This window comes from Cydia strobilella, chromosome 8 (assembly GCF_947568885.1).
Source record: "Cydia strobilella chromosome 8, ilCydStro3.1, whole genome shotgun sequence".
Taxonomy (NCBI): Eukaryota; Metazoa; Arthropoda; class Insecta; order Lepidoptera; family Tortricidae; genus Cydia; species Cydia strobilella.
Genome location: NC_086048.1, coordinates 7,100,708 through 7,120,163, shown reverse-complemented (window position 1 = coordinate 7,120,163; position 19,456 = coordinate 7,100,708). Strand labels below are relative to the sequence as shown.

The window sequence follows — 19,456 nt, the reverse complement described above, 5'->3', positions numbered from 1 at the left end:
ATATAAACTAAATATGAATTTGTTAAATACTTTTCCTTTCACCATATTAGCAAAGTTTTTGTCGTAAATGGATAAATTCGTCGTCTATTAGACTTGTGCTCACGGTCAATTTGTATTATCCCGATAGGGATTAATTATTGTACACTTGTACAGCTTCTTCTTAATATATAATGGAATCTGATGAGATCTCTGAAATCTAAAATCTCCTACGTTATCACCGAATGAGCTTTTACTTGAATTTGAACCATATAAGTAAGTAAATAGAGCCGCTACCTATCTAAGAAGTTAGTTAAAATATTGTGCCTCTAACTTTTTCAACCAGGAGTAAAGAAAAATTAAAAAATATTCAGAAAATTATTTTGAATACCTATTCGGTTAATGTGTTTAAAAAAATTATATGATAATATATTACTAAAATGGCTTAAAAGCTGAGAAGATACGCTTTTTTACTTGTATGGCTTTTTCTACTGTATGAAGGTATGGAACCCTCCATTAATAGGTATGCGTGGCCCGACACGAATTTAGCGAGTTTTTGCGGTTAATTCATCAAAGTCGGTTCAATAGTTTAGCCGTGAAAAGGTAGCAGACATTTTTTTACTTTTCCATTTATAATGTTCCAACCAGCCAAGAACATTAGGAGTAGAATTACTTGGGTCATTAGGTATGTATTACCTTAATGTTCAAAACTTTCGATTGTTTATATCTTAGACTAAAAAAAAATTACAAATATTGGGATTTATATTATAAATATGTATATTTATGAAAATTTAACAAAGCATTAATCACCTACATGCAAAGCCTAATCTATAATTTTATAGTAACCGACATAAAAATGTGATTTCTTGCTCTAGCTTGGCAATTTCTTCTAATATCAATTAAATTCAAATATAAATTATCAACTCACATCTAACTTGCATCTAGGAAAGTTTCTAGATGTGAGCTAGTGACGGAGTTAAATGAGCACGTTACCACGTTTTCTCATTTCAAGTCCTACATCTCGGCAGAATTTAGTAAATCAGATTACAAATATGCAATCTCTACTATTATTATAAATGCGAAAGTCACTGTCTGTCTGTCTGTCCGATGAACCGAGTAGTAGTTGACATTTTTAAACGGCTTCCAAATCTCAAAAGGAGGAGGTTATCAATTCGGTTGTATGTTTTTTTTTTGTATAAAATACTTGAGTCCCGGGGAAGGCTATAGTTAGAAATAAATTTCCACACAGGAATTGAGTAACGGTACCAATAAAAGGTAACTGATGTTGCACGACTCCAGCCTCTACAGTATCGCCGAGACCATTAATTTGACAATAGCCAAGATAGTGTCGGTAAAGCAATTCACTCTACCCTCCATGGGCGGGCCTTTGATTTCAAAAAATGTCATACACGTCTCCTGCCGCGCAAACACAATATATTAAATCTGATTAACACTCACTTTTAACAACGCTTTGTGAACGATTTCGGATCAAGATTAGGGTGTCACAATGTAATTCTTTACATTTGAATTTGGTGACAATGGAGCGCTTAAATGCGAGTGGAAATAAACAATTTCACACGTTGTTATCGGGGGGTTGCGCGCGTTTTGATTTTATCGTTAAATGAACGACAACAAAACTGCTTTATGTGAAGTTTTGGGTATTATTAGTACTTTTTGGAGCTGCCTTGATTTACTAACTGCTGCTGGAAAGCCTATTTAGTGGCAGAAATCTTGTAACTGACGTTTCTAAAAAAATAAACCTTTAATGATTATACCTACAATGAATTTAAAACTTTATTGCATAGTAAGAATATAGAGTGACAAAAGGCGGACTTAATGCTACACGGCATTCTCTACCAGTCAACCTTTAAGCCAAACAGAGAAGCATAGTTAATCATGTTTGATGACATCCGAAAACGTTACGTCATAATAACTGTTTTTAATAACAAAAGTGTCAGACCCTCATGCGGGAGGAACGCTAGACAAATAGAGCTTGGCCTCTTTGTTTTTAACACAGTTACGTATTGCAATTAAATTTTATCACAATTATCGTAAATTTGTACTAAATAAGCGAAGATAGTCACAGTAATTTTGTTACGGACAACTATTTTATGTTACCGATTCATTGGTAAAGAGCAGCAACCACAAACCGCCGCCGATAAGTATTGCAACATGCCTGATGCAGATTAAAGCTCTCATAAAACCCCATTGGTGGCTATAATGGCTGGAACCGAAGTTCTCAAGTAGATTGAAGTGAGATCAGCAGAGCAACTGTAATGTAACCGCTGACCTATGAGAACTGAGGCACGCGCACTTCAACTTTGAGGATTCTAAATGTGATTCCAGTGAAATCGCGGATTAAGCCATCTCTTATGAACTGAACATCGTTCGAAGAATACAGTTAAAATACTTACGATTAACCTCATAAGTCCCAGAAGCTTAAGTTTATTTTTCAAATTTGGAACCTTGTCTTATTTAATAGTTAAAATAAAATTTTAGAATTTATAGCTTTTTAAGGGCGTCTGGGAGGTAAGAGCGGTATTCTATATTTTAAAATAATAATATTTTTAGTTTTTATAATATGGTCGTGCTTAATTTAAAAACAAACTCAACATAGACTTTAAAAAATAAAACAGGCAATTAAAACAGGAAAGTGATAAAAAAATAAAGTTCAAGAGATTTCGTATTGAGATTGCAAACGAAATTGTTATTTGTACAAACTAATTAGTGACTTTATCGCATAGCTGCTTGTTGTATTAATTTATTACAGTTTCGTTTCAGTGAACCTGCCTGTTTTTACGTTGCTCTTTATGATGTTACACTAGCATTTTTTTTAAATAATCAAATAATACCTACACATATGTACAATTTTAAAGTCATTACTTTAGTGAACCTGAGAAACGTTTGTAGACTTCTAATTTCTATTACACTCAAACAGCCATTCTATAAAAAAACATTCACACATTAAATGGAAAGGTATACCGCTGCTCTGTCCAAATTACTGTTAACAATTTAATAAAAATACAAATGTGGATGTGTAACCCCAAAAAAACTCTTCTCACTTCTTGTCATTCGGTACTAAGTAATATGCAGTCGGGTGTGTCTTCACGTATTGATACAATTTATATGCTTAGCTACGTAATTGCGTATTCCTCGCGGCTAACTGCAGTCTGTATCTGTCTACATCATCCATAATATACGCTGTGACTCACTATGCTTTCAGTGCTTTAAATGTCATTCCATACATAGGTAACTTGCATTAAGGTGCTCCCTGTTTGTTTAATGTCCGCCCTGTCCTGCACCTCTGCTTTATCAAAGTGACTCGTGACTTGCACAAACATCGCTTGTTGATGTGTCGATTGCGGCGGTGCGGCGTGAGAAATGGTAACTTGATTCTTGTTTGCATAGGGAAATATTGTTCGTAGTTATAATGTTATAGGTACAATACACAAATTTGGCCATTTAAATTTAACAGCATATTATCATTTCTAGACGTCTCGTATCTGACGTCATTCAACTAAAAAATTAATTTAATTATAATTAAGTACAACAGGCAATGCTTTATTACTCGTGACACACACCACAAATAAATAATTAGGGATCTAAAATACCAAGATTCTTTAAACAATCATTAAAAATAAACTTATAAGAAAATCTGTGACCCGAAAAGCATCATTGGCCCATTGCCATCTGCTACACCCTGAAACTACACACAAGTCCCAAGAAAAGAAAAACTGCTACCCAAAAGAACATTCTCGTGCCGTGTATTTTGCATAAATCAGTGTACTTTTTGGGGTTTGAGATCGCTATAAATTTGACAAACTCGTTTTCCAAAAGTACGCTCTTACAATTTTATGGTGATTTGCGAGTGTCCCTCAACCTGGTTTAAAAACATTATTCGCGAGGCCCACAGCAGCTCGGTTTGGAACCGCCTAACCCTCGGACAAGTCAATAAGGTTACTTCAAAGGGAGAAGGTTTATTATTAGATTTTCTGTTGGTTAAGTGTAAAAGGAAGTTAAGGGATTAGGCTCTTGTGAACTTACTAACTCTATATTTTATAAAACTCGGAGTTTGGGAGGTTTCCAATGGTCTAAACAAGTTCGGAAATTTCACTAAGCCAACTTTAAACGCGCTCTCTGAACATTCGATTAAGCTCGACATTTTCCATTAAAACTATTTTATTTCATACCTATATTTTTTCCCAAAACAAAGTTTAGTAGTAGTAGTAGTACCTAAATCACTTTATTGTACAAAAAAATGGTTAACATGAAATTTAGGTACAAATTTAGGTAGTTTAATCGAGTTAAAAAAATAAAAACCGGCCAAGTGCGAGTCGGACTCGCGCACGAAGGGTTCCGTACCATTACGGAAAAAAACAGCAAAAAAATCACGTTTGTTGTATGGGAGCCCCATTTAAATATTTATATTATTCTGTTTTTAGTATTTGTTGTTCTATAACTTTAACGTTCGGCAACAGAAATACATCATCTGTGAAAATTTCAACTGTCTAGCTATCACGGTTCATGAGATACAGCCTGGTGACAGACGGACAGATGGACAGACGGACAGCGGAGTCTTAGTAATAGGGTCCCGTTTTTTTTTTACCCTTTTGGGTACGGAACCCTAAAAAACGAGAAAAAATGGTTAACATGAAATTCATATAAATTTAGGTACTTTAATCGAGTTTTTGTTTAAAGTTTAATGATTTCTGTTTTTATACATTTCATGAGAAACATGTTTACTAAATACACAAGCGTGGCAATTACGTGAAGCGACTTAAATCATATTATTAATATTAGTTTGTGTACAAATGAAGGTTCGATATGAGCGAGCCGTATTTGACCTTTTAAAATCTGATCTTAATTTTATTATTAATGTCCGTGCATCTTGTTCGTACCCTTATACAACATAGAAATTATGGACAATATACGTAGAATAAAGTGCACATTAAAACTGTTTAATGTAAAACTAAGAAATGTCATGTCTTACACATGAAACGTCATTTTAGTCTAGGGAATAAAAAGACAATCGACATTTATTGCAATTGTCGAATTTGATTAATGAGTGACTATTGTAAAATTAAAAACTAATTAAGGTTTATTGGTAAAATCAAACAGCGAGTTATTCAATTGAAATTCAATTTGGTTACCTATCCCTCCATGATTTTTTAAAATATCACGACGGTGGCAAGCGAGCCGAAGCGGATACCGTAGCCTATAGGCGCTTCAAAAGTAGCACATGCACATTGCTGAACATATTAGAGTTAACTGTGTGACCATAAAAGTTAGTTGCATGTTGAAGGATATGCTACTTTAAGAAAGCTTCAATATATGTAATTCGCTTTGCTTAATTCAATTTCTCAATCGCTGCTCTGTGCTATTCTCGCAGAAAACGGTGCCTGATGCCTTATCCAATTCCACTATGCCTAAAACTGTCGTTGCCAGAGCCGGTGTATTATTACAGGAGCTTTTGTTTCAAATCCCATACCATTTGTGGTTTTCCTCGTGTAATCGCATGCAGGGCAGGCTGCGGCGCTATTGCGCTTCCTAATTAGAAGGGCTCGCCATGTTTGTACCTACGTATAAGACGATGTCGTAAGTACCCGAGGTTTGATTGTTATGGGCAACTTTTTGTTCTAGGGGGAAAACTATCGCCGTTCGCAATCGCCGCTGGCGGGTAGACAATGCATTGTTTACTCCTAGTTATCTTACTTGGAAAGAGCCCGACCCGACTTATTCGTATTCAAGCAGGAGCTGATTCTGAAGGCTATCTACTGTTACAATGAGACGTTTGTATGTCGGATGAGCAATAAAAATGCGACAGTACAGAAAAGCATTGCTTTGGGGTAGATATTCATATGCTAATTTATATTATGTATTATTTTTTATTTTGATACACTAGCAGCTCTTGGAGCTGATGCTTGTATATTGAATCACTTGTATTTTATTTGGCACTTTCCAAAGTTCTAAAATGTGTGTCCAGTTTATTTTTGAAAGTGTTCACTGACGGTGCACTAACAGTTTCTGGTAGAGAGTTCCACAGAAGTGTTTCCTAGGGTTGCTAGCACACGGGTTTGACAAGTTTTTTAGTGTCCTCTCAACCTTGCATTCTGGCTTGATATATATAGGTCTTTAATATTTGGAGTATTGTAGTGTCCAGACAAGATTTTGTATGTCTCAATAAGATCGCCTCGCTTCCTTCTGTCCTCCAATGCTGTAAGACCTAGTTCCAGAAGCCGTTCTTCATATGGATTATCATTCAATGAAGCAACCAATTTGTAGTAATTAAATTGTTTCCCCCAATAAATTAGTTATACTTACTTATATTTAGCTTAGTTTTTCCAATGTTATCTGTACGCAACAGATTAAAAAAACATAGTACCTACGAGGTGTCTACTTGATACACATTCAATAAGCTTGTATTTTGAATAAAGTTATTAGGTAGGTACTTTTTATTTGGAAATTTTAATTAATAGGAGTAATTAATTATACAAATTTATAACAAAATAAGTAAAACTGTGTTTTACTTATTTTGTTATAAATTTATTTAACTAACTCTACCATCTACTGTTAATTAATTAATTTATTTATTTTAAAACTTTATTGCATAGTAAGAATATAGAGTGACAAAAGGCGGACTTAATGCTACACGGCATTCTCTACCAGTCAACCTTTAAGCCAAACAGAGAAGCATAGTTAATCATGTTTGATGACATCCGAAAACGTTACGTCATAATAACTGTATTTAATAACAAAAGTGTCAGACCCTCATGCGGGAGGAACGCTAGACAAATAGAGCTTGACCACTTTAATTAGACATGATACTTATTAACTTAACTACTAGGTAGTTAAAATCGTTGTTACCAATTCTAGCTATAATTACTTTAGAACAGTCTCCCGCATACTTAATGACCGTTTACTGATAATAATAATAAGCTTTGTTTGATTACTAATAACTTCATAGAAAATTATATGACTTCTCTTTAACTAAGACTATGTATTAAGTACATAATTTAGTCTTCGTAATCTTAGGACAGTCAATGTTTCTTTCACACAATGTTTATGTTTTAGTTCTAAATTATTCTTAACATGTCTAATTATCTATGACAATTCAATCGATAGACACAAATTAACATATATAACAAGTGCCCATGAATGTGGCGGGCGTATTGTGTGCTGTCATAAATATTATAATCTCTACTCCATTTTATATTCTTGGGATATACACATTTTATTCACATTGGTACCCTACAGATTCTGATTGCCTTTCCGCAAGGCGCCGTAAACATTTGGCAGGCAAACAAAAGCACAAAAGGGCAATAGTCCCAGTGAAAGTATTGGCAGTTCACCCACCCCATGGGCAGTGCCCCAGCTGCGGCTGCTTATTGAAACACCGCCATGGCGCCAGGCAACCTGTTACAGATATTTCTAAGAAAAGATATAATAAACTTATATTAAATAAGAAAATAAGGGCACTATCACAAAAGCGTGGAGTAGCGTAGAGGTTCTACTCCATGCTTTGAAACTATGAAAAGTCAAAATGTAAGATTAGGTAACGCGTATTTGAAACCTTATTTACAAACGTTCTTATGCTACGATAACCTCTTGCCAGCAGATTAAATGCTTATTTAACACCGGCACAGAATAACATAGCATTATCATACCTCAGGTGTGATGTGATAAAAAGGAAACAGAAAATCATCCCAGAAAATCTGGAAGAGATCGCTTTTTAGCAATAAGACCGCCCGTTGTTACGTATTTTGTATTTCGCTTTCTGTGTATTTTTTAACTTTATGTTGAACAATAAAGAATATTTACTTACTTATTTTCTAATGTTACTAATACAACCTTAAGCTTCATGTTGAGTTTTTTCGTGTTAGGTTATTGCTTATTGAGTAGATTTTGTTGAATTGGGTTTTAATTTTATTCATCATGCCAATGTAAAGTTTTAAATCGCGTAATAAATTTACTTACGATTATTGAATTTCGATGAGGGTCGGCAACGCGCATGTAATATCTCTGGTGTTGCAGGCGTCCATAGGCTACGGTGACTGCTTACCATCAGTCGGCCCCGTATGCTTGTTTGCCACTGACGTGGTATAAAAAAAAATCTAGCGCACGATTTCGACACTCGAAAGTGTGAAAAACGGCGAATTGATAATTTTGAAAACCGAGCAATAAATATTGGGCTAGATACCCAATATTTATTGCTCTGATATTGACCACTCGTTTTCAATTCTTTTAGTAGAATTTAATTGCCTAATAGTGGAGATATATTCAAAAGAAAATCACGAAATCGAGCGCTCCAAATTCGAAAATCAGGTCCCAAATATATATATTTACCTTTGTTTTGGATTCGATGTTGATGACTCAAGTCTTAAATGCATGAATACGAAGAGTGTGTCCGCTTAAGAAGAACTAAGTATAAAAGTTTTCAGTTTAACCGCACCGTCGTGATTGATGTATTTCCGAATCCGACTACTATACATTACCTTAAAAGGCCACAGCGCACAGAAGAAAATACGTTGTAGAAGTATTGATTTAAACTTTCCCTACTTTTACACATTGTTATTTACTTAAACGGAACTTAATCGCGTATAAATTAATATGTATAATTAAGTATATATCGCGGTATGTATAATTATGGATTTAAAATTTCATCCACATGGAATTTAGTCATTTAAATGTAAGCGAAAACGTGCTGTGTGTTGTGATGAGTGTCGTGTGTCAACCGAGTGACATCCCTATAGACAAAGACAAAGTGCGACTACCATTTTTTTATAATTATCTATACTCTAATTGGAATTCTAAAACTAAAATGACAGTAACTAAAATAAAAATTGACTTACCCAGAATGAAGAATAAGCCATCTTTCAAGAGACAGGATGGAAAAACAGGTTATGTTACCCGCCAATATTGTTCATAACTAATTGGTTAGGTGCTCAAAGCTGAGTACTTTGTTAGTGGATCTGTCAACACCATAGCGCCGTGATAGTAAATATTGATGTTGTGTGTAATGGGCATAATATCTCACGCTAAACGGCTCTATAACTCAAACTAGTACTATCTCGTGTTGGCTTTCAAGGATAGCCGAGGGACTAGGATAATGGTCTAGCGCAGTTTACTCCTTGTATTTTTCTTTAAAAATACTGAAGCATGCAGATGTTCTACAGACGTATGATCTAATCTCCATTATATATTATAAAATATGATCGTAATGTTCTAAAGAAAAGCGTGTGCTTAAAGTTGCTCTCACTGGAATTACATATTACATATAAAGGTAGACAACATGCCAACATGCGAACGAAACGCAACTGTCACTGTCACACTAATATGGAAGTGATAGAGACACAAAGCAATTCGATAGCGAAGCGCAAAGAATTGTCACATTGGCTAGGCCGCACTCGGGCTTAGCACGGTAGCATTTTTATCGCCTGTCACCATGCCTGTCACGTTCTAACAAGTATGTAAATGCGAAAGTAACAGGCATACCGACAGGTGATAAAAATGCAACCATGCTGACACCTCAGTACTTAAGCATCAATGATTATTAAACCTAAACAAAGCAACCTACCATACAACTGACAAAGGCAAAATCCGTATATGTAGGTATACATATAAAAAACGAAACGAATACTACAGGAAATTGAGTCATGTCGCTCGAAAAGCAATCATAGTAACAAACATTTCCATTTCCTAACTTCTGTGACTTTTATAATATAATGTTTAAGGTGCCTTCGCACTTGACTTTAATGATTATCGATTTTCACCCTTCCTGATGGTCTGATTGTTTAGTTATTAGATTATGGATAAATTCTCAAAAACTCGTCTGTACCTATACATTATAGATACGGTTTAAAAGCCGCACGCATTACAAATACTTTATTATTTTGGTAATAGGTAATCTTATAAAGCGCCTCTTACATGTATTCGTTATGTGCAGTTTACATAAATTTATTAAATAAATTACATTGACGTTGATAACAATTCTTATAGTATTTTGAATGAAAAAACATTATATTTTAAATACCTATTAATTTAGGTGTTCCAGACTTTGTTGCGTGTAGGTAATAGACTAAAAATAATGAGTTGTCTACGAAAAAGGCACGTTGCCAAAAAAGGGTTAACTAAGCTATGGTAGACAAAAATTTCATTGTGATGTAGTTCTACTTAGTAAGGAGTGGTGGCAAGGTACGACCTGTCCCCGTTAACGTGTCCCGCAGGTCTCCGCACGCCTTGCATACTTAAGTAATTCTATTTGCAAGGACCGTCCCGCGCCCGCGTGCGAACGCTCCCGTAGCCATTTGCTCGTTGTTCTGCAACAGTCGCAGGAATGTTGCGTAAGAATAATTATTAAGATGGATGCAGATGTGCATTTAAAATTGAAGGCATGTTTACAAAAACAAAATAACTACACTAGACATGAGTTTACAGGAAACGAAAAAACTAAATGTCTTCTTATATATTAGTTATTGGACATAAACATTGTATAGGTGATTTTAGTAAGTGGCCAATAGTTGCGAAATATACGCTTACACATTTCAAAGACCAGTATTTTTGAAAAAAAAAAAATTAAAAATAAGTTCGTCACTTATGCTGTTTTTGTAAAATTTTGTTAGTTATGTTCTTTTTTTAAGAAAATAAAACAAGTTTCTATAGAAATTATGTTTTGTATTCTATGAGAGAGGTACAGATTTATCTTACTTAACTAGTATAGGTATATTTTTGGAGACTGATTTTGGACAATTGGGGTCATTTTTGGACACAAACTTTTGCTCTATGTTGTTTTTTGTAAACATGCCTTCAATTTGTTCATGTAATAGTTACAACCTTTTCCCGTCCTTTTTTGTGTCGAGACTCAACTTATTTTCTGTGGTTAAAAAAACCAAGTCACCGATTTTCTTTATTGATAAAATGTTCTGCGTCGTCTTGCCTTCTCTCTATAGTGAAACTTTACATAAGCTATAGTCGACTCTTAATCTTTTAGATCGTTTTTTTTTTAGTTTAGTCGTGAGAACGAAACAGATACTGACAAACAGCTTGATCAAGTTATTTTCGTATGTTACCTATACTCATTTGGTCGGTATAAATACTCATATAAATCTATTATCGGCTTTCAGTACTGAACTCTCTCCACTTTATCTATATGGCTTATCTGCTAGACGTACCAATCAATCAAGTGAACCAGCTCACATCCCTGCTGACTAAGATTTTCATTTTCATGCTACTTTGTTGCCCTGTTCGCTGCCACATTTTTCCTGACGCCCAAAAAATAATCATACTCCCTTGACTGGTTAAGTTTAGCAACTGACATTGACAAGAAAAAGAAAGGGCTACAACCATTTCCACGCAATTCAAATGTATATATATTTTTGACACTGTTTACCGCCCTTTTTAGGGTTCCGTACCCAAAGGGTAAAAACTGTCACCAGGCTGTATCTCATGAATCGTGATAGCTAAACAGTTGAAACTTTCACAGATGATGTATTATCTGTTTTCGCTATAACAACAAATACTAAAAACAGAATAAAATAAATATTCAAGTGAGGATCCCATTCAAAAAACGTGTTTTTGTATTGCATAATGGTACGGAATCCTTCGTGCGCGAGTCATACTCGCACTTGGCCGGTTTTAGGGTTTAGTTCTTCTTCCAATGTCATGGTCGTTGGCCAAATCCCAGTACCGAATTACATTCAGCTCACTAATAACATTGCTAACAAAATCAGAGATTAGTCATGTAGTCAAAACAAATAGTTAATTTATGCAGTGGATATACCCAATCGTATTGTAGGCAGCGCTTGTAATCATTATTAATGAAGGCTTTAATTGAGTGAGTATGAGTATTGTGGTTAAATATGTGTCTCCGGGGCTTAGTCGCGCGGCCGTAATCCGTTCGTGCACCTGCGCCGGCATTACTCTGCCTTTTTACCGGCTAAAGTTAAACGTGAATTAAAAAAAAAAAATACTGACCGTAGCGCTCTGGCTTGTGTCTGCTGTCTTATATATTTCAACAGTTATATTCAAACAAATAACATAACTTGAACTATCTACTAAGAGGTGTAATATCATAATAGTTTTTTCTGGTCAATTATTGTAGTCTGGTTCAATAAATTATTATTTCAGATGTTTCAGACGCATATTATCTTACAAAAAATTGTTTTGATTGGATTGATTATTATTTAATTTAAGCAGAAACTTTTTTGCGATAATAGCATTGAATAATTAATAATACAATTAACCATGAATAAAATTTTGTGCATTATCCTTAAGGCTCATCGTTTAAGTATTTCCTACAATCAGCCAAACGCTGCTTAGAACTATTATTAAGGTTCCCTCTATATATACCTACGGGCTGAATCTTAAGTGACAGAACAGAAGGTGCTACCGATCTGATACTAAAAATCTCTTTGAAGTCGCTCCCTTTTAAAGGGATTGTTTGAGTTTGGATAACGAAAACTTCCATTCGGTTTATCCGGGATTCCAGTAATGTTAGCGGGAGAACAACCAAAAACACTTTCGCTGCTCTAGTAGCGAACAGATTTCGGTACTAAATCTATTATTTCGTTGGAAATTTATATCGCCAAAGGTTTAGTATATCATATGCGCTGGAGCAGTACGAACAATGTATTTATTTATAACGTAACAACGCTACACGTACAAGTTTTGTATAATTTCAGTCAGTCAGCATCAGCCCAAGTTCTATATTAGAAATCCTATTTACGTTTTTCTTTGAAATCTGCAACTTCATTACTAAGTTCCTTAAGCTACAATTCCGTGCTAAGGGATGCGATGCGGGGCTTTTTATTAAATGTTTCTAGCTATATTCTGCCCTTGAATAATATTCTGAAATGAATATTGCACTTTATAAGCTACTATTTTACATGCATTTTTCTTCATACCTCCTTATCTATATTTTTTCTTAAAAAATATATGTTACAATCCCTTCCTGGTATTCGTTTACCAGACCTATGTATGCTGAACTTATATGTAGCTATTTTAAAGTTTTAGTTATAATTTTTTTGAAATAATTTAATTTCTAAAAGACATGCCCCTTGTTTGTCTATTCTGAATTTGCCACGCGAAGGGTATAAGTTATCATATATATTATATAAGGTATCATAAAACCAGTCTAATGAATAAATGTGACGTTTTCAAGCAAAAGGTACCACAATGTCGCTTACTATAAGGGCGAAAATTAGTAGGTGCTATCAGCGTGCCTTTGATCATGATTTTTAGAGCAATAATTCAGAGTAAAAATAAAAAAAAATCAACGAGAATTCACACTGGATCAGATTTCCGAACGCACACTTCCTACTTCCCGCCTTAGACATCTGTCAGTGTCACCTCATTTAGTTTAGAGTACAAGCCAAGTACTTTCACTGCCAGTGACCTGCTAGGCGGATTCTCTATTCTTAGGCGCTTGTCGCTACAAAGCGGAAAACACGTGTTATCAGCTTCGCTCGTAGCTCGCGCTGGCAGTGAACATACCAGCAGATATAACAGCTTGGCCCACAACTCAGCAAACCCAATAATATCTTAAACTTTTACACTGTTAGAATCCCTGGTTGTCGCAGGACAACGCGGGTACTAGGTGGGAGGGATCATCATTTCGAAGTTTGTGCAGCTAATATAATTAGAATCGAACTTCACTTACAGGTAAGTTCGTTTAATTCCTAATTATATCACGCTGCACAAACTTCTTCAATGATGTATAATAACTTGTAGATATTTAGAGTAGATAGGTATTCAAAGCTTGTTTTGGCTTTGTATTGCAACAATGAAATCAATTATTAACAATGATTTATGATTTAATTATAAAAAGTAGGTACCTTTTCAGTTATCATTAACTATATTTCCAATATGGATATTTAGTTCTTACAACATTATTTAGGGATCTAGCGAGATCATCATTTCATCAAACTACCTATTTATCATATGATAGTTGAAACAAAAAATAATTTGTTCCTTATTAATAGGTATTTCATTAGTACTACCAAGTACCACATTAAAACTTAATTATTATAGGACTAATATTGTCTTCGGTTACCGCGATAGTTACTCATGAAATAAAACTATGAAAACGGATTATATCGCGTATATTGAATTTATAATACATCCCGACGTTTCGAACTCTTTACAGCGTTCGGGTGACACCCGTTGACCACGAACGCTGTAAAGAGTTCGAAACGTCGGGATGTATTATAAATTCAATATACGCGATATAATCCGTTTTCATAGTTTTATTTCATATTATAGGACTATCAAAAAAATTGAAGGATTGCATGAGATGCAATTTTTTAGCCAATTCAACAACTGTATGCAACTCTTGACAGTGTGTTACTGCTTACAATTTATAGTAACACTTATTTTCTTATTAACTAGATACTAAGGATCTAGCAAAATTATTGGATGGCAAGGTTATTCGTATAAGGATACAAGCATCTTTTTGGAAAGCGACAATGTTCCTTTCAATGATCCTTTTGCTTGAAACGACACAAATGACGAAGACTAAAATTTCCTACTAATCCATAATGCTAAATACGGGTGTGAAGTTTGCGACCCGCATTTGGTCAACTTGATGCCTAAACCCCAAGCCTATAGTTTTATTTCAGGTAAGTAGCATGTAGATTAACTTAAACTATTAGACATAAATACCTAGTGATAGTGATAGGATATAATGTAAATAGAAACCAATACAAATTTGTAATGCAAATTTGTTATAGTTACGGTACGTTTGCATAGCAGGTAGATTATAGCGACGCTCTTAGTGCCGTGCGATTTAACCACCACTCGTCACAGAGCTTCCGTTAATCACGATAAATGTTGCCAAATTGCGCGTGTTTACAAATAGGTGCCATTTGTAAACGCCTCCCTAAAGTTTGACATATTCACTAGCTTTTGCCGGCGATTTCGTCTGCGTAGAGTTAGTAATTTGGGTAGCTTTCTTTTATGCAATCTGCTTTTTATCGATTCCCCATGCAAACTTCAACCCCCCCATTTCCCGTAAAGAATGACTTCTGGGATAAAAACTACTAAGAGGTAAGACAGACAGACAGCCAGACAGACACCCTTTCGCATTTATAATATTAGTATGGATTTGTCATATCATTCGTATCGTGTCGTAAATTAGTATATCTTTAGGTTAAGTAAACTCAGCATCAAATATTATAGTGCCGAGTAAAATAACCAAATATATCGAGATGCACTATTATTTCCATGACAACAAAGGCGTGAATTTGGCCGTCACTATCTATTTGATGCTGACTGTACCTATTTATATATATTTTATATTTATTTAAGTAATTACAACAACAACATCTAACTAATTTACAAAGTATCGTTAAACCCGTAGGCGTAGGTTACATACAGCAAACGGTGAGACCATTTCGTGGATTTTTTTCTTTTTTATGTTTCTCTGTTTTGTATAATTTTCTATTTGTGTGTGCTAACGAATAAATTATTTATATTCTATTCTATTCTATTCTATTCTATTCTATCCTGTCCTATCCTGTCCTGTCCTGTCCTGTCCTGTCCTGTCCTGTCCTGTTTTGTCCTGTCCTGTCCTGTCCTGTCCTATCCTATCCTATCCTATCCTATTCAAACCTATTTTCCTCTGAATAAAATAAATTATACCAAAATGGAGATCAATTTCCTCTCAAAATTAATTGGTACCTGAAACTACATTTTGTAACATAATCTTTAGTTTTACCTTCGTTTTAGAAAGTAATTAAATACTATGTACTATTAGCAACATGGTCATGTACCAGCCTTCAATAGTGTATGTAGCTACATTTTAAAACTTAACTAATGGAAAGATGGTTCAACTCCATGTAGTTATTATTGGACATGGCGGCGAAAGTTTATTCTCAGGGGGCTCCATTGTTGAGCAGCGCTCTAGAGACGTAATTTCTATTAGCCATTTCGAGTTTTGCCCACCTTAAAGCCGACCAGGCGACCGATTTGGCTTACTTGTACAGAGTGAGCAACCCGTTTGTGTCGGATTTAATCGTTAGGGAATAGATTTCATTACAACTACGCGGATAAGAAAATCTCTGCGGGATGATACTTCGTATGTGCAATAAATGCCTTGTGGAATTGAGGTAGGTAATATAAAATTTGTTTACTGAAAGTCGGAAACTAAGTAAACTAACCAACTTCTAGTTTCTTTAGATTTAACATTTTAAGGCTTTAAATATTCACCACTACCACAGGTATTAAATATTGATGCGGAAAAAGTGACAAAAACATTTACACACAACACACCACCCGTGTCGATATTTAATATCTTGACCGTACAATTAATAGCACGATAAAAAGGATAGGCGCTCGTATTTCTATAATATTTAATTTAAAAATTTGAATACTTCTGATTACTAAAGCGTTTTGAGATAACAATTATGTAGCTAGCGCATTATATTCATATTATATACACATATTGTGCTCTGACCTTAATGTATTCAGCGGCATGAAATATTCAGAGATTACAACTGAAAATTAGTTGCAAAAGTGGTAGTAAGTACCTAGTTTTCATAACACTACCTATTCCTATTATTTAACCTCATAAAAAAATAACGTTTTATTATTAGTATTTATGTATAGTTTAAATCACCAATCCAATTTATAAAATGATTTGTTTTAGCTACCTGGAGAAATATAATTAGGAACTATGTATTAGATAGGATTTAGTATTAATGTATGAATAGGAATTATCCGTATAAAAATTACTTGTTTATTGCTTTTAATTGTTTTTAAAGTATGTATATCTGTTAATAAATGCTCTAGTTATATTTTAAAACGTGTTTTATTTATTTCGAGAATTGATACCCGAGCGTTAGCTCCTAATGGAAGAAGGTAGTATTTGTTCAGGGATGTTGTTTGAACACCTGCTCGTATTTGCTTGCAAATATCGTTATGCTGTCATTTTCTACATTTATGAAACGTTAACATCTTAGTCAGTTAAGTCTTAACTATTAGATACAAATTTAATATGTGTCGTGCGGAAGCTTTAGAATGTTATCAGTGTTTATGGAAATTGTTTATGCTCGTGGTCGTGAATATTTCGCATGTACCTTACAAGTACAACATTACTAACAAACAGCAGTTATACACGCGGTTTTTTTAACTTCTTTAATTTTAAGGGTGCATTCCTGAGCTTAAATTAAGTTACTTTCTCAAAGACAACCGGTATTATAATTAACTCAATTTCGGAGATAATAAAAAAATATATCTAATAAGGTCCCTGTAAACGTGTACAGTCGAAGGCAAAAATATCGATCCAGACAAATGGCTCAAAAATATGTGAACATGTCTAAGGTTTAAGAGCGTACACTTATTTTTGAAATTTTGGGAATGTATATATATTTATGCCCTTGACTGTACACTTGCTTTAGGGCTTGTTTACATATTCATTAGTGTTTAGTATGCATTTGCTACTAAACGCAAGTAATATCACGGACGATCGATGTTCGAAATGACATTGCTTATCCATAACCCTAAGTACAAAGTTACACTGTTGCTGTTACACTGTTGTACTGTATTTCCATCTCTGTCACGCAAATAATGATAGAATTAAAGGAACTTAAAGGCAAGGTCACATGTTCAAGAAGTTTGCCGGCACCTTAAGTATAGCTCAAGAACAAGAGGGCTAATCAGAAGTAGTTTCTTGTTGTGAATGAAACGGTTATGGATTTGATCTGTCAGCTGTCAACCGTGACATCTGTGGTTGAAGAAATGTCACTCTTGAGAGGCGACAGATCATATCCATAAACGTTTTAAGATTATAAAGTTTGAATCGCCCTCCAGGTGTATTTATTTGAAATGGTTTCTTCTAAAAATAAATAATTCGTTTTATTTAATGTTATTACTTTAACTCACGTATTTTTCCAATCATCAAAATTCTTAGTGCTCGAAAATGGAGCTTTCCGAAATATGTAAAAATACGAGATTTATTTTATACCTTATACCTTAAAATTAATTTAATGTTAGTTTGATCTACGACTGTTAAAACTGAATAACTGTGCTGTTTTTTTACCATCTCCTTTTTTCATACGTATCGTGAAAGTATTATATCTAATGTGAAATTTAATTTGTTGCAGTTCCTGGCCCTGTTGTCGCGCAACGCGGTGGCAAACACAAGTCTTCACTACCGGCAGATGACGCTGTTTGCGCCCACGAACGAGGCCTTCCAGCGGTACAATGGAGAGATGGACGACAATCTCGTGTTATACCACATCTGTAAGTATATTTATATAAAACCTACTTATAACGCTGAATATCATTATTGATTAGATTTAACTTAATTTTTGTGGTCAAATCACTAAAAGGTGATCGATTCAAATTGTGTCAAATAATATGAAGACTTGGAAATTTAAAACTAACTTACAGTAACTTGACCACAAAATTTTGTTAGCCGCTTACATTTAAAAACTGTAGGTAGGTAATCAATTAAAAGTACGGAAGGACACGTCAAAATAGAACACTAATATTATATCGTCTTGATGCCCTTTACATACTGGTATGTAAAACCGACAATTCATTACAATAATCTTACAAATTTACAATTAGACATAACAACTGAAATAATATCTTTGAAACCTTATAAAAGATTACACAGTAGTTTATAGCACGCGAAGCTATAATGCATAGTCATAGGCCTGCTCCAACCGAGACCTGGCTTATTGCTCCAAATGTGTGTTTAAGCTGTATTTCCATGAACGCTTGTACATTAATTTACCCCGATTATTTCGCCTGATTTGGCACAGGTTGCCAAAAAGCATTGGATAAATACAGCTCTGCCTGTTGATAATATAATGGCTAATATTGATGTCCTCGCAGATTTATACAGTGTGGCGGCAATATAAATACGTGTACACGTTAGAAAGATACACATTGTTAGGGTGAATTGCAAAAAAAAGTGTAGTTTCCACAATCAGAAATGTCTTCAACATAAAACTATCTGTAAAAAAAATATTGCACATACAATCATTTTAAACACTTACATATAGTGTAAACATTGCTTAAAAAAATAACGAAAATGTTGTATTTTTTTCCCATACAAATGTCCTCGCAACACTCCACTGTAAATAAAAATTCATAACTGGTGTAAATTGGCTCAGCGTGTTTTTTTTTAAATAACGTCTTTTATACAAACAAAAACTTATTATCAAAATGTTTGTTAGACGGTTTTAGCGTATATTTTATATAACATAATCTTGTATTGAAAATCGGGGACAGATTTCATTCCTTTGTGTTACACACCTGTGTTACGCTATTTCAGGCGTTTGAAGGAAGAATATGAACGCATGCGTTTATTATTACTTCTTAAAAATTTAAAACCTACGCCGGCGCAAACGCACGTGTTGTCATTTTTACTATTATATTGTTTTATATTTTGTTTTAGTTGTCAGTAAAATCTTGCTCTGGAAGTCAGCTTTTTCGTTTTGCTCTCCTTAGCTATCCTAAATTTATTTAATGTCCACAA

The 19,456-nt window shown here is 34.4% G+C and overlaps 1 protein-coding gene across 1 annotated transcript in view; it reads left to right on the top strand.

Moving 5' to 3' along the window:
- Window positions 1-19,456, top strand: part of LOC134743567 (fasciclin-1) — an 80,237-nt gene that overhangs the window by 40,453 nt on the left and 20,328 nt on the right. Inside the window, exon 2 of the mRNA XM_063677084.1 lies at window positions 18,072-18,210. Coding sequence (XP_063533154.1) covers window positions 18,072-18,210 — 139 coding nt within the window. The remainder of the gene's footprint in view (window positions 1-18,071; window positions 18,211-19,456) is intronic.